This window comes from Triturus cristatus, chromosome 3_1 (genome assembly GCF_964204655.1).
Source record: "Triturus cristatus chromosome 3_1, aTriCri1.1, whole genome shotgun sequence".
NCBI lineage: Eukaryota > Metazoa > Chordata > Amphibia > Caudata > Salamandridae > Triturus > Triturus cristatus.
The window spans coordinates 226,596,856-226,609,136 of NC_140583.1; the positions used below are offsets into that span (position 1 = coordinate 226,596,856).

The 12,281-nt window shown below is 42.2% G+C and overlaps 1 protein-coding gene across 1 annotated transcript in view; it reads right to left on the reverse strand.

Moving 5' to 3' along the window:
• Positions 1 to 641: 641 nt before the first annotated feature.
• Positions 642 to 12,281, reverse strand: part of LOC146859975 (uncharacterized) — a 274,759-nt gene continuing 263,119 nt past the window's right edge. Inside the window, exon 6 of the mRNA XM_085646127.1 lies at positions 642 to 787. Within this exon, the coding sequence (XP_085502253.1) occupies positions 642 to 787 (146 nt within the window). The remainder of the gene's footprint in view (positions 788 to 12,281) is intronic.

The following is a 12,281-nucleotide window of genomic DNA, read 5'->3' on the forward strand; positions in this document are numbered from 1 at the left end:
CCCTGTACTTCAAACATAGTATATATTTAAGACCGAGGAGTAGGGCAAAGATTAAAAGGGGATTCAGGATATTGCAAGACAAATTATTAAGAATAAATATTATAAGCATATCACGAGTCACCTCAGAGTTCTGGGACTTTTAATGGACCTTGGCCTTTGGTATCATTCCTTTGAATTCTAAAACAACTCCTGAGTGACTTGGAAATTTACTAATAATGTATGGTTACGGCTTTATCTCATATATAATGTGCAAAACTGTAAAAGATGGTGTTGATACAATTTCATTTCTGTCCCTACAAACTCATTATTGTTGATGATCCACTTTTTGTAAGTGACCTGCTGAAAGTCTATAGCTTTTGGACTTCTTTTGCTTCAATGTGTGTTAATATGTTTAACCAGCTAGATAATAATGCCTCATAATGTGCTGTAGATTTTGCCTTAGCCTGCTGCATAATTAGCATTTTCTTTGCCACATAGTTGCAACAATGCAAGTCACACAATTTGGGTTTCAATGGCAACACAGCTCCAACGACCTTGAGTACAATGTACCTTATTGTCACCTCTTTTGACGTGATCTAAAACAACATTTACATTGCTTCTTAACTACAAGCACATATGCACTTGCGTTAACGGGTACAATTTTATTTTTTCTGCCTCAGATTTCGTGCAGTGGCTGAGTGTGGTTCTAGCACTGAATATTCATCTGCGCACGGTCCTTTCAGTGATGAATAATGCTCTTCACCTTCACCGTCGTCTTCCTCCTTCATACCGACTGCGTAGGGTGAACCTGTTGGAAAAAAATTAAGACACTTGAATGACGAGGAATCGATATTTTTATTTTATTGCAATGAAAGTAATGGATAGCAAGCAACTGTTTTCAGAATTCCAGCAGATAGTGGGGGTCACAGAGAAAGGCATTGAAATGTTTTTGAATCCATTAAAACATTTTGGTTGTATGTGATCTCTTCAACACCATTGTTGACAATCTTTCCTTTTAGAATAGCTTTTACCAGGTTGACCAAATCATCCTGCTGAAACCCATTTTGCATCATGTTTGATTTTCGTTTTGTGGCTTTTAATGGGGTTTCCCACCCGCAATAATCCCCTGCCCTTTTTTTTAAGACCCTCTTTCATGCCTTCCTTGACCCTTTCAATACTTCCCCTCTCACTTTACTCCAGTTTGTTTTCAAACTCCTTACTAGCCTCTCCCACTTTATGCCTGCTTTGTTCAAACCTCTTATTTCTAATATACTTCGTTTTTTACATTCTGCTTACTGCTCTTCCTGCTTTATTCCATGTTTTCAACCTCTTACTCCATAGCTGCCAAGGTTTCAGATTGCTTATGTGTGACACTTTCAAAATGTCAGTGTAATTATGAGTTACATTGAGTGCCTATAAGTGACACCTTCGCACGAGCAAAATCAAGTAATGAAGACGAGGAAAACAAATAGATATCTACCTACTTCTTTCTCCTTGAGCATGTTTCCCTTCTCTTGCTCTGAGTTAAAGTCATGATGATGAAAAATAAGTGCTGGTCCCCAAAAATGAGTGTTGGTGGGCCCCATCTGCAACCGCCGGCTCAAATTCAGCATTGGCTTTGAGTATCTGAGGAATATAATGCTGACATAGTGTACTGAAACTTATGGCTAAGTTCTATTGTTTCGCACTCTAATTCTTAAGTACTGTGTCGGCTGACATAAACCTAAGGGAAAAAGGAAAGTAATTACAAAGTAATTACAACTGAAAAATGTGTCCCTCATCCAAGGGGAGGCGTAGCATCACTTGTTTAGCTTCTAAGTTAAAAGAGAGGATTAGCCAAGAAGGTCAGAGATTCATCACCACCACATTTGACACCTACAACAAACACTCACCATGTCACTCCACCAAGCACCTGCCTTGACACACATAATTATCTTAACAAACACAACTGTACAGCACCAAATAAATAACACATACACACACATATACGCTAAAATCATGAGGGAAGCTTGCACTGCTGAATCTATGTATGTGGAGTTGAAAGTTTTCACCCTTTTATTTTTTTTTTTTTTTTTTTAAATTTGTTTTTATTAATTTTCAGCCAACAGCAACATATGCAGCATCATTACCAAAACATCTTGTCCGACACATTATAATTCACGCTGCCTCCCCTAAAACTCTCCTCCCCCCATTCCCAATCACCAGTGCGCCTTCGAGATATGTACAGTGTAATCAATTACATGTTTCCAGGAGCAGTACAATAACGTCTTTAAGCAGTATCAGTACAGTACTGGGGGCATTTGAGGTCATGCAAAGAAACGGTTCAAAGCCGGAGGGTCAAAGGGAACATTTTTTAAGACCACACAGGGTTAGATCCCCAATTAAAGTACCTGAAACAACAAGAACCATGAGGTCTAAAATCACCAAAGAGGAAAAAGAAGAACGAGAAGGTGATGTATAAATGACAAACAAAAGCCCAATTCACATAGTGAAAGGGCAATCCCTTTTAAGGACGTAATCCCTCACTCACCCTGGGTGACATGCTTCATCATATGGGATTCTCCTCCCAGAGAAAAATCCTAGTTTCTCTGGGGGCTACAACCCCCTCTATGAGAGGGAGGAGCTCAGGGATGTTTTGATTGTGCACTAAATGATAGACTAAATCCACATATGATGAGCTACGTATGAGTGAGGGGTGCAGTGCTGACAAAATGATTGTGCAGTGAAATGAGTGTGTTAAAACTAGTCACGGGACGGCAAAGGAGATTCTCTTAACACAGCCGTGCCGAAGCTAGATTAAAAACGTGAACACCACTAGTCGAATGTAAACAATGGTGATAAACAACAAAAGAAGGTCGACATGTTTCAGCCAAAACGCCTAAATAGGCTCGGCTTTCATCAGGACCACAAAAGCTACTGCAAAATGAAAAAAACTGTGTGAAAACTACACAGAAAAAAGGATACTGTGAACACCCAATGATTGCTTGAAGGGTGTACGTCACCTTGTCATCTCAAACATCACCTAAACAAAGAAAACTCGGTGTAGAACAAGTTGGTTCTCAATGCAAAGTAATTAAAATGCAGGAAATGAAACTTAATAACTAATTGCATTAACCACTCACCCGTTAGCACTGGGTGGGACTCTAACCTCCACCTGGCAACCGCTCAGGAAGGGAACACCGCTCTGGAAAAGGATGTAAGACGGCTCAGAATTTGGTACTTACATCTCATGGGCGAATGTTCTAAAAATGTGGACTAATAAACTAAAAACAAGGGAGACTGATATCTTCGCTAAATGCACAGAGTGCTACTTGTAAGAAGAACCAATGAAATACAGCGTTCTTCAAAATGTATACGTTACAACAAGTCTCGCTGTAATTGACATTCAAATTGGACAAAACAAGAAAACCACTGTTAAATCAAAACACTGTTTGAAAAGACTCTGCTTGTAAAAATAAAGGAATTTGCTCAATATACTTGGCACTCGAGTGCGTTAGTTGTGAAACGAGTAGCCGAGGATACTTGAAAAAGGCATTAACCGCCTTAGAAACAACTATGTAGAGTCTTTCAGAAGAATTGGTGAATAGGCAGTATATCAAAAAGTACCAGAGGGCTACTCCAAGCGCTTACCTCTCCGTCGGGGAACCGAGGCTGAAATGAGCCTGAGGCCGGAGGTCCCGCGGGACGGGCAAACGTGTAATAAAAAGCGTCAGTGTCTTCAAACAGTGGCCAATAGGAAAGCTCATTGTAGAGAAACCATAATAGAGAAACCAATCAGAGCTGCTCTACCGCCCTTGTTCCTGTTGTCTTGACAACGGGTGATGCAGCCGACGATACGGTTTCATAAAGGAAATGCTCGCAAGAAACAAAGGTGCTGGCTCGTGTTATTGGGCTAGGCAACGATTTAAATGCCGAAAACGGAGGAATCCTAGTTTAAATAGACACTAGCTCCGTTAGGAAATGCACGAAAGAAACAAAGGTGCTGGCTCGTACTATTGAGCTAGACACCGGCTTAACTGACGAAAACGGAGGAATTCTAGTTTAAATAGACACTAGCTCCGTAATTGACGCGCAAATGCTCGTCACAAAACAAACTTAAACAACGCCAAACTAGGTGTGCAAAACTGAAAAAAAGGGCCAAAGCGTGCAAACGAGAGCAAAGGTGGGTTTATAAACTTAACACGCATGTCAAAGGATTGAATGACGACATACCGTGGTTGTTACTGTGAACTTCAGAAAGTTAGTCTACTTCTGGTCCCGATATATTTCACACTATGCACATAGGATAAGCCAAGAGAGTACTCTGTGTGATGGTCAGATTTACTTTTGTCTCTCTTTTCCATGTTTTCTACTTCTTTCTGAGGTTGTGCTACCTAGTGCTTGCCTTCTCTGAACTATTTTGTCCGATTTCTTGGATTGATTGAATATCTCACAGTCTCTCTTAGCTGTCTGATCTTGTCTCGCTATTCCAGGACATCTGCTGTTTCCTTGCACATTAGCACGCTTTGGCCCTTTTTTTCAGTTTTGCACACCTAGTTTGGCGTTGTTTAAGTTTGTTTTGTGACGAGCATTTGCGCGTCAATTACGGAGCTAGTGTCTGTTTAAACTAGAATTCCTCCGTTTTCGTCAGTTAAGCCGGTGTCTAGCTCAATAGTACGAGCCAGCACCTTTGTTTCTTTCGTGCATTTCCTAACGGAGCTAGTGTCTATTTAAACTAGGATTCCTCCGTTTTCGGCATTTAAATCGTTGCCTAGCCCAATAACACGAGCCAGCACCTTTGTTTCTTGCGAGCATTTCCTTTATGAAACCGTATCGTCGGCTGCATCACCCGTTGTCAAGACAACAGGAACAAGGGCGGTAGAGCAGCTCTGATTGGTTTCTCTATTATGGTTTCTCTACAATGAGCTTTCCTATTGGCCACTGTTTGAAGACACTGACGCTTTTTATTACACGTTTGCCCGTCCCGCGGGACCTCCGGCCTCAGGCTCATTTCAGCCTCGGTTCCCCGACGGAGAGGTAAGCGCTTGGAGTAGCCCTCTGGTACTTTTTGATATACTACCTATTCACCATTTCTTCTGAAAGACTCTACATAGTTGTTTCTAAGGCGGTTAATGCCTTTTTCAAGTATCCTCGGCTACTCGTTTCACAACTAACGCACTCGAGTGCCAAGTATATTGAGCAAATTCCTTTATTTTTACAAGCAGAGTCTTTTCAAACAGTGTTTTGATTTAACAGTGGTTTTCTTGTTTTGTCCAATTTGAATGTCAATTACAGCGAGACTTGTTGTAACGTATACATTTTGAAGAACGCTGTATTTCATTGGTTCTTCTTACAAGTAGCACTCTGTGCATTTAGCGAAGATATCAGTCTCCCTTGTTTTTAGTTTATTAGTCCACATTTTTAGAACATTCGCCCATGAGATGTAAGTACCAAATTCTGAGCCGTCTTACATCCTTTTCCAGAGCGGTGTTCCCTTCCTGAGCGGTTGCCAGGTGGAGGTTAGAGTCCCACCCAGTGCTAACGGGTGAGTAGTTAATGCAATTAGTTATTAAGTTTCATTTCCTGCATTTTAATTACTTTGCATTGAGAACCAACTTGTTCTTACACCGAGTTTTCTTTGTTTAGGTGATGTTTGAGATGACAAGGTGACGTACACCCTTCAAGCAATCATTGGGTGTTCACAGTATCCTTTTTTCTGTGTAGTTTTCACACAGTTTTTTTCATTTTGCAGTAGCTTTTGTGGTCCTGATGAAAGCCGAGCCTATTTAGGCGTTTTGGCTGAAACATGTCGACCTTCTTTTGTTGTTTATCACCATTGTTTACATTCGACTAGTGGTGTTCACGTTTTTAATCTAGCTTCGGCACGGCTGTGTTAAGAGAATCTCCTTTGCCGTCCCGTGACTAGTTTTAACACACTCATTTCACTGCACAATCATTTTGTCAGCACTGCACCCCTCACTCATACGTAGCTCTTCATATGTGGATTTAGTCTATCCTTTAGTGCACAATCAAAACATCCCTGAGCTCCTCCCTCTCATAGAGGGGGTTGTAGCCCCCAGAGAAACTAGGATTTTTCTCTGGGAGGAGAATCCCATATGATGAAGCATGTCACCCAGGGTGAGTGAGGGATTACGTCCTTAAAAGGGATTGCCCTTTCACTATGTGAATTGGGCTTTTGTTTGTCATTTATACATCACCTTCTCGTTCTTCTTTTTCGTCTTTGGTGATTTTAGACCTCAGGGTTCTTGTTGTTTCAGGCATTTGAGGTCATACACAATAATTTCTGCTATTTGCCTTTGGGTAGTTGGCCAACCTACTCAAATGTGGTAGCTGGGGCCCCCTGTCCCTCTTCGAGCGAACTCTCCTCTGAGTCTGTGTCCGGAATCTGGAGTCCTGCAAATAGGGCCTCCCATGCCCTCGCTGTCTCATGTGCTTTATCGTTATTCATGCAGAAGGCTTGCTGCAATGTAAGTATGCCCTCACTCCGCGCCCATTTAAGTAATTCTGCCCGCCATCTCCCCACCCTAGGTCCCCTTCGTGATTTCCAATGCATGGTGAGCCCCCGTTTGGCCAATACAAGGCCCAAGTCTAGGGATTTGCTAGTCACTTTCGTTTTGGCAGTATGTGGGAACCAATGCAGTAGGCAAGTACCCGGCTCCAATTCTATTGTCCGATCAGTAATAGTGCTCAAGAGGTCCAACACCTCCTCCCAATAGGTTACCAAGCTCGCGCACCCCCACATCATATGCAGGAAGTCCGCTCCCTCTAGAGCACATCGCGGGCACTGAGCCGCCGCGAAATACTGATTAAGCTTCGCAGGTGTTAGGTACGCTCTATGCAGAACATAAAACTGTATCAATTGAAACCGACCATTTCTCGTGCTCTTCCAGGCCCTCCTAATCAGTTGAGCTCACGTCTTCTCAGGGATTTCCCTGCCAAGATCCACTTCCCACTTCCCTTGTAATGATCGCAATGGGTCTAAATTCTCCGTCAGCATTCGCCTGTACAGGCACGTTATGGCCTTAAAAGTCCCCGCAGCCATTACTACATATTGCCATGCTATTGAGGTTCGTGGTTCCAACAATCCCATCTTCCAATAGCGTTGGATTACGGCAATAAGCGCTGAGTGCAGCAAAGAATCCCCTCGTGGGAGGTCATACCTATGCCGCAAGTCCTGGAAAGACAACAAGGTCTCGTCTTCGTAAAGGTCCCCCAACACTTTTATCCCCAGATCCTCCCAATTTGCCAGTGCCGTCCAGTCCCCTCCATGTGGGAAGGCCGCACACATACCCAGCGGTATCTCCAGGGTATATGGGCGAGCAAATCCAGCCCGACACTGGCTCCGGTTCCAGCACCTCCTCATCGTCTGTTGCTCAACCGTGAGCGGCTCGAGCCGCATCTTCTGTTGTAGTACTATGAAGGATAACATATAACGCGGGACCCAACGACCCTACGGGCCATCCGGACCCCGGAACTCCATCGTCACAGCTTGTGTGAACCACTGTAGTTGGGCTGCCAAATAATACCACACAAAATCTGGTACTGCCATGCCCCCTTCCGCTCTTGGTCGTATCATTGTGGCCATAGTTTTCACCCTTTTATGTGTGTGCTCTGCTGCAGCTGGTGCCATTATTGAGAACTCTTCCATAGTGCACAACTCCAGGGGCTCTTCACTAGACTTTGAACTGTCCCATGATGGTGCCACTCGTGGTCAAAATAGCATTTTGTTGACCTCTAGTTCAATACGGAAAAGCTGCACATTACAGAGTTAGAAACTTTCAAAAGCAAAACGTTGGTTTGACAACATTAGCCTTTTTTTCATCTGTGTTCGAGTTATTCATTTCTTTAATGCTCATTCCGTATATCTTTCATCCCTAATTCTTTCTACCTTTTTGTTTTAATCTTTCTCTTTCTTTCCTAACTCCACTTCTCCCTTCCGGTCCCTTATGCCGTTCTTTCACTTCACTTCCCTTCCTTACTTTCTTCCTCATTTTCATTATTTGCACGGTTTTCACAATGATATGTAATTGTTTATTAGTTTCACACCTTATACATACTTGCACTTATTGAAAAACTGTCCTGCTTACACATCTCCTGCTCTACTCCAACTTTTTTTTACAATCCCTTTACTCCCACTTTACTCAGCTTTATCAACCCATTACTTCCCCTCCCGCTTTACATTCATTTTTTGCAAACCCTACTCCTGTCTTTTTTACAGATTCCTTACTCCCACTTTAATTCATTCATTTTTAAACTCCCTTACTCTCTTCCCACTTTACTCCCTTCCCACCTTCCCATTGTTTTTTCAAAACACTTTTTACCCATCCCCCTTGCTCCCCCTCCTGATTAACTGTCAGGAGTAGGGCAGAGGGGGAATGAGGATTTGTAAAAAAAAAAAAAAAATTAAAGGAATAAAGCAGGAGTGGATAGAGATCGTAAAAGCAAACATATTTAAGTGGCAAAGATAATTTGCCTTTTAAATTTTTCCGTAAAATGAAGTTTCATCAGCCTGTTTTCGTCAAGCTGACTTTTTCATTTTAAGAATTTGTCTATTCATTTAAGAGTGCTATGGGTTTGGCCAATAAAGCAAAATTTTTAGAAGCATTATTCTGATAATCTTTGTGTCTTCGTTGTTTTTTTAGGTGTGTGCTACTACAATGTTATCTGTATATTAGACTGCTATTGTTCAGTGGTGGCTTCTATCATTGCTTAGTGGTGCGGCAGGGGATACAATCAAAACTAAATACACAATTAAAAATAATTAAAATTACACTTAGCTGCCGCTCCGACAACCGACGCTTGGCTCCTCTCTCTTGGTCCTTGACTCTGCTGCACACTGCGCAGGCTCCCAGATGCCAATCCCAGTGCTTCTCTCATGCTGGGAATACAATTCCCAGCATGAGAGAAGCACTGGGATTGGTCTGGGCGGCTTTGTTTGCTGCTCAGACAGTGCCTGGGAGCCTGTGGTATTTCTCCAAACCGGCTGTGCAACACAGCTGGGTTGGAGAAACTTAAGTACTCATGTCTGTTTGGTCGGCCTAGAACCGCCGGCCAAACAGAAATGCGCACTTAAAAGTGCCTACCACTCCTCCCGCTGCCATGCCTGTCGAATAGCATTGTCTGGTCCCGCCCTGCTGAAGACTCACGTCGTCAGCTGTTAGACAGGCAAAAATAAAATGATAATAAAATGCTTTTATGATCATTTTATTTGTCCTCTTTTAGCAGGGGGAGTGGTGCTCCTCTGCCATTATGAAGGAGCAGACCCTGCTATTGTTTCCAGCACAATCAAGAGTGGGCTTTGGTTGCGACACTTCCTTATGATACAGATTCCAGTGATTTCCTCCCTATTCTTTTATTTGTCCCGCCAAAAAGCATTTAGAATTTTGTTTTGATTGATGTTTCCTTCCACTGCTGATGTTAGGAACGCATGAGGGCTCTTTTCTCTCCCCCTTTCTCTCTGCTCCTCCTTCATTCCCACTCCCCATCTTTAAACCCTTTTCCCCACCCTTCACACTGCTTCCTCATGCCCTACATCCCATTTGCTAATTCTTTTACCGTCTATCACACTGCTGATGGGATGCCTTCTTAAAATTATTTTCTTACCATTTAAAGATGCCCATCTACAAGTATGCACGACCAAGCAAAGTATGCAGTAACAAGCATGTGTGGCTTTAAATTGCTTTTGATTGCTTTTAAAAATCCCATTAAAATGTCACCATGCCAACACACCCAGAAACAAAATGCAATTAAAGATGGCTGACATAGATACGTGCATGCACGGTGGCCATCTTTGAACACAACTCCCTTTAATTGTGGCATGGTTGTGCTCAGCATTTGGTTCCATGGCTGACTGCCAAGTGGACTCATGGTGCACCTCAAAAGTAAGTTAAGGCCTTATATTGCCTTAACATACTTGAGCTTGGATATGTTCCCACTCAAATGAGTCTTGGACTAGCAGTTATTCACAGACTATCCCTTTTGGAGCATTGCCAAGTCTGATTTGCATATGGTTGGTCACTGTCTGTTATAGAACCATAAGTATAAAGGATATAAATAAATATACCCAGAGTAAATACCAGTGGTTAAGATTAATCCAAGTTCCATATATATCCATTATGTTTTTCTCATTAATTTATAAAATTCACGTTGCACTCAAGGTGACTTTGCTGTATCAGTAACCTTTGAATATTTGGGTGATTAGTAGAACATACTATTCTCCTACAGGGACAAGAGTTTTCATCTGCAGGAGCACCCAAATTTACTCTCACGGGTCACACATGGTTTCAGCAACTTGAGTTCCGCTTTGTGGTTAAAGGTCACCAGTGGGTTTAGCAACTTGAGTTCTGCTTTCTGGTTGTGAAAGAGTTAATGGGCGCCAGACTACAATAATATACAGCCTACAATATAAGAACTTAAGCAGTGACTGACATCTGGCTTAGACAGTGCTATACAAATAATATCCCTCAGTGTTACATAAACAAACTATGCAAATGTATTTATGAAGCCTCAGGTAGCCTACAAAAATGTGCAATACCATACAATACTGCTAATGGAAGAATAAACACAAACTATTGGGCAAGTGTTCCTGGAGCCTGCATGGCACGCTGCATAGCATGGGCAATAAAAAGACACCACAGTGCTATAGCTGGATGTAGTAGTTAAGGTATAGATAACTCTAAAGCCAAGTCTCCACAAACTAGGGAATGGGATTAGAAGCCTTTAAAGGAGAGAGGGCAACAGTTTTCATGCAAACCTAAAATGACTTCCCACGAGACCTAAAAAATCTCACCCACAAGGATCAACTGGTTTTGATGAAGAATCTTTGGCTTACCCTGTAGCTTGGCACAACAATACTAGACTAATAGCCATTCATTTAAGAAATAAAGAACAACATTTCTTTAAAACAAGTAAGTCCAAACGAAAAAATAATAAAAAGAAAAAGGCCAGTGAAATGAAGAAAATCAGTTATTGAAATTAAAAGGTACAATGAAAATAAAGTCTCATAGGAAAGCATTGTGAAAGGGCCTAAACTGCTGTCCAACAGGAAATGCAAAAACATGTAAAGAAATGGCAAAGGATTATTCTTAAGGCACATTCTGGCCCTTGAATGTACACACTGGATTTAAGTGGTAGCGACATTTGTCTGAGACCCGAACTTGGTGGTAGGGGTCTAGTGAAAGTTTTTGTCTTTGCAATAAGAAACTTTTCTGGAAATCAAATATTTTTGTTGAGACAAGGTAGACGCTCCAGATGCACTTGAAAAGCAGTTCTGCTGTATCCTTAAATGTGCTTCCATAAAACTCTGAGCAGGAAAACCCGGAAAGTTTAAGCTTCTGAGGTTACATCGTTTTCGCGGAGGCAACTTTGGCACGTTGATCCTGTTCTACAAGAGTTTGTTTTTTTAATCTACGTCCACATTTTCCCTCAAATTCTGGCAGCGGTGCTACCTCAAGGAAAAGTACTCCAATCTCGTTCCTGTGAAACCAATCTGCTTTCCCCAGTAGCGAAAAATTCCAACAACTTTGCTTTCAGACCATCAAGACATGTCCAGTTCCAAATGGTCCACTTTTCCCCGCATCAGATATCTACCGAGAGCAAGAGATGGAAAAACACACAGATAGGAAAGACAGAGGAAGAGAAAGGCAGCAACACTGTCCCAAAGGGAGAATGCAGCAACCAGCAGGAGTGAGAGAGAAAGCAGGGAGTGTCTGGTAGTGGATTCAAGATTACCAGCCTTAATATTCTAATCGCCTATGTTGGTGGCCGGCTTCTGATCGGAGCTTTGGGTACCAGTACTCCATCTTTTACAAATTAAGCACTGCAGGCAACAATTTTTTCCGTCTTAACTTAAGGCCTTCTTCTCTCTTCAACCTTAAAAGTGAATTTCCATCGTGGCAATCGGAATTCACTGAGATAACTTTGACCCTGATAGTGCTGCGGGTGAGCAGGTACTGCCCCTGAGAAAACTCTTGGTCTAGGCCTCCAGCATAGAGTCGTGGTCTTGCCAACCTCCCTTCTGAATGGGGCAGATGCTACAGGAGTCCTTTCACACACAGATGTTCCCTTTCACAGACCACCGTGGCTTCCTAATTTCCATTCTGTACATTGTGGAGCCATTCCTTTGAGGTGGAAGATGGATAGCAGAGCCGATAAGGATGTGAGTGGGGTGTGATCACCTGATAGAAAGGTAGATGGTTTAGGAATGTACTTCCGCTGCACTCAGACAACAAATATTTGATATTTCAAAAGAGTAGTATAGGTAATTGGTAAAATAACTCTAACATGAATAAGAGTATTTTAAT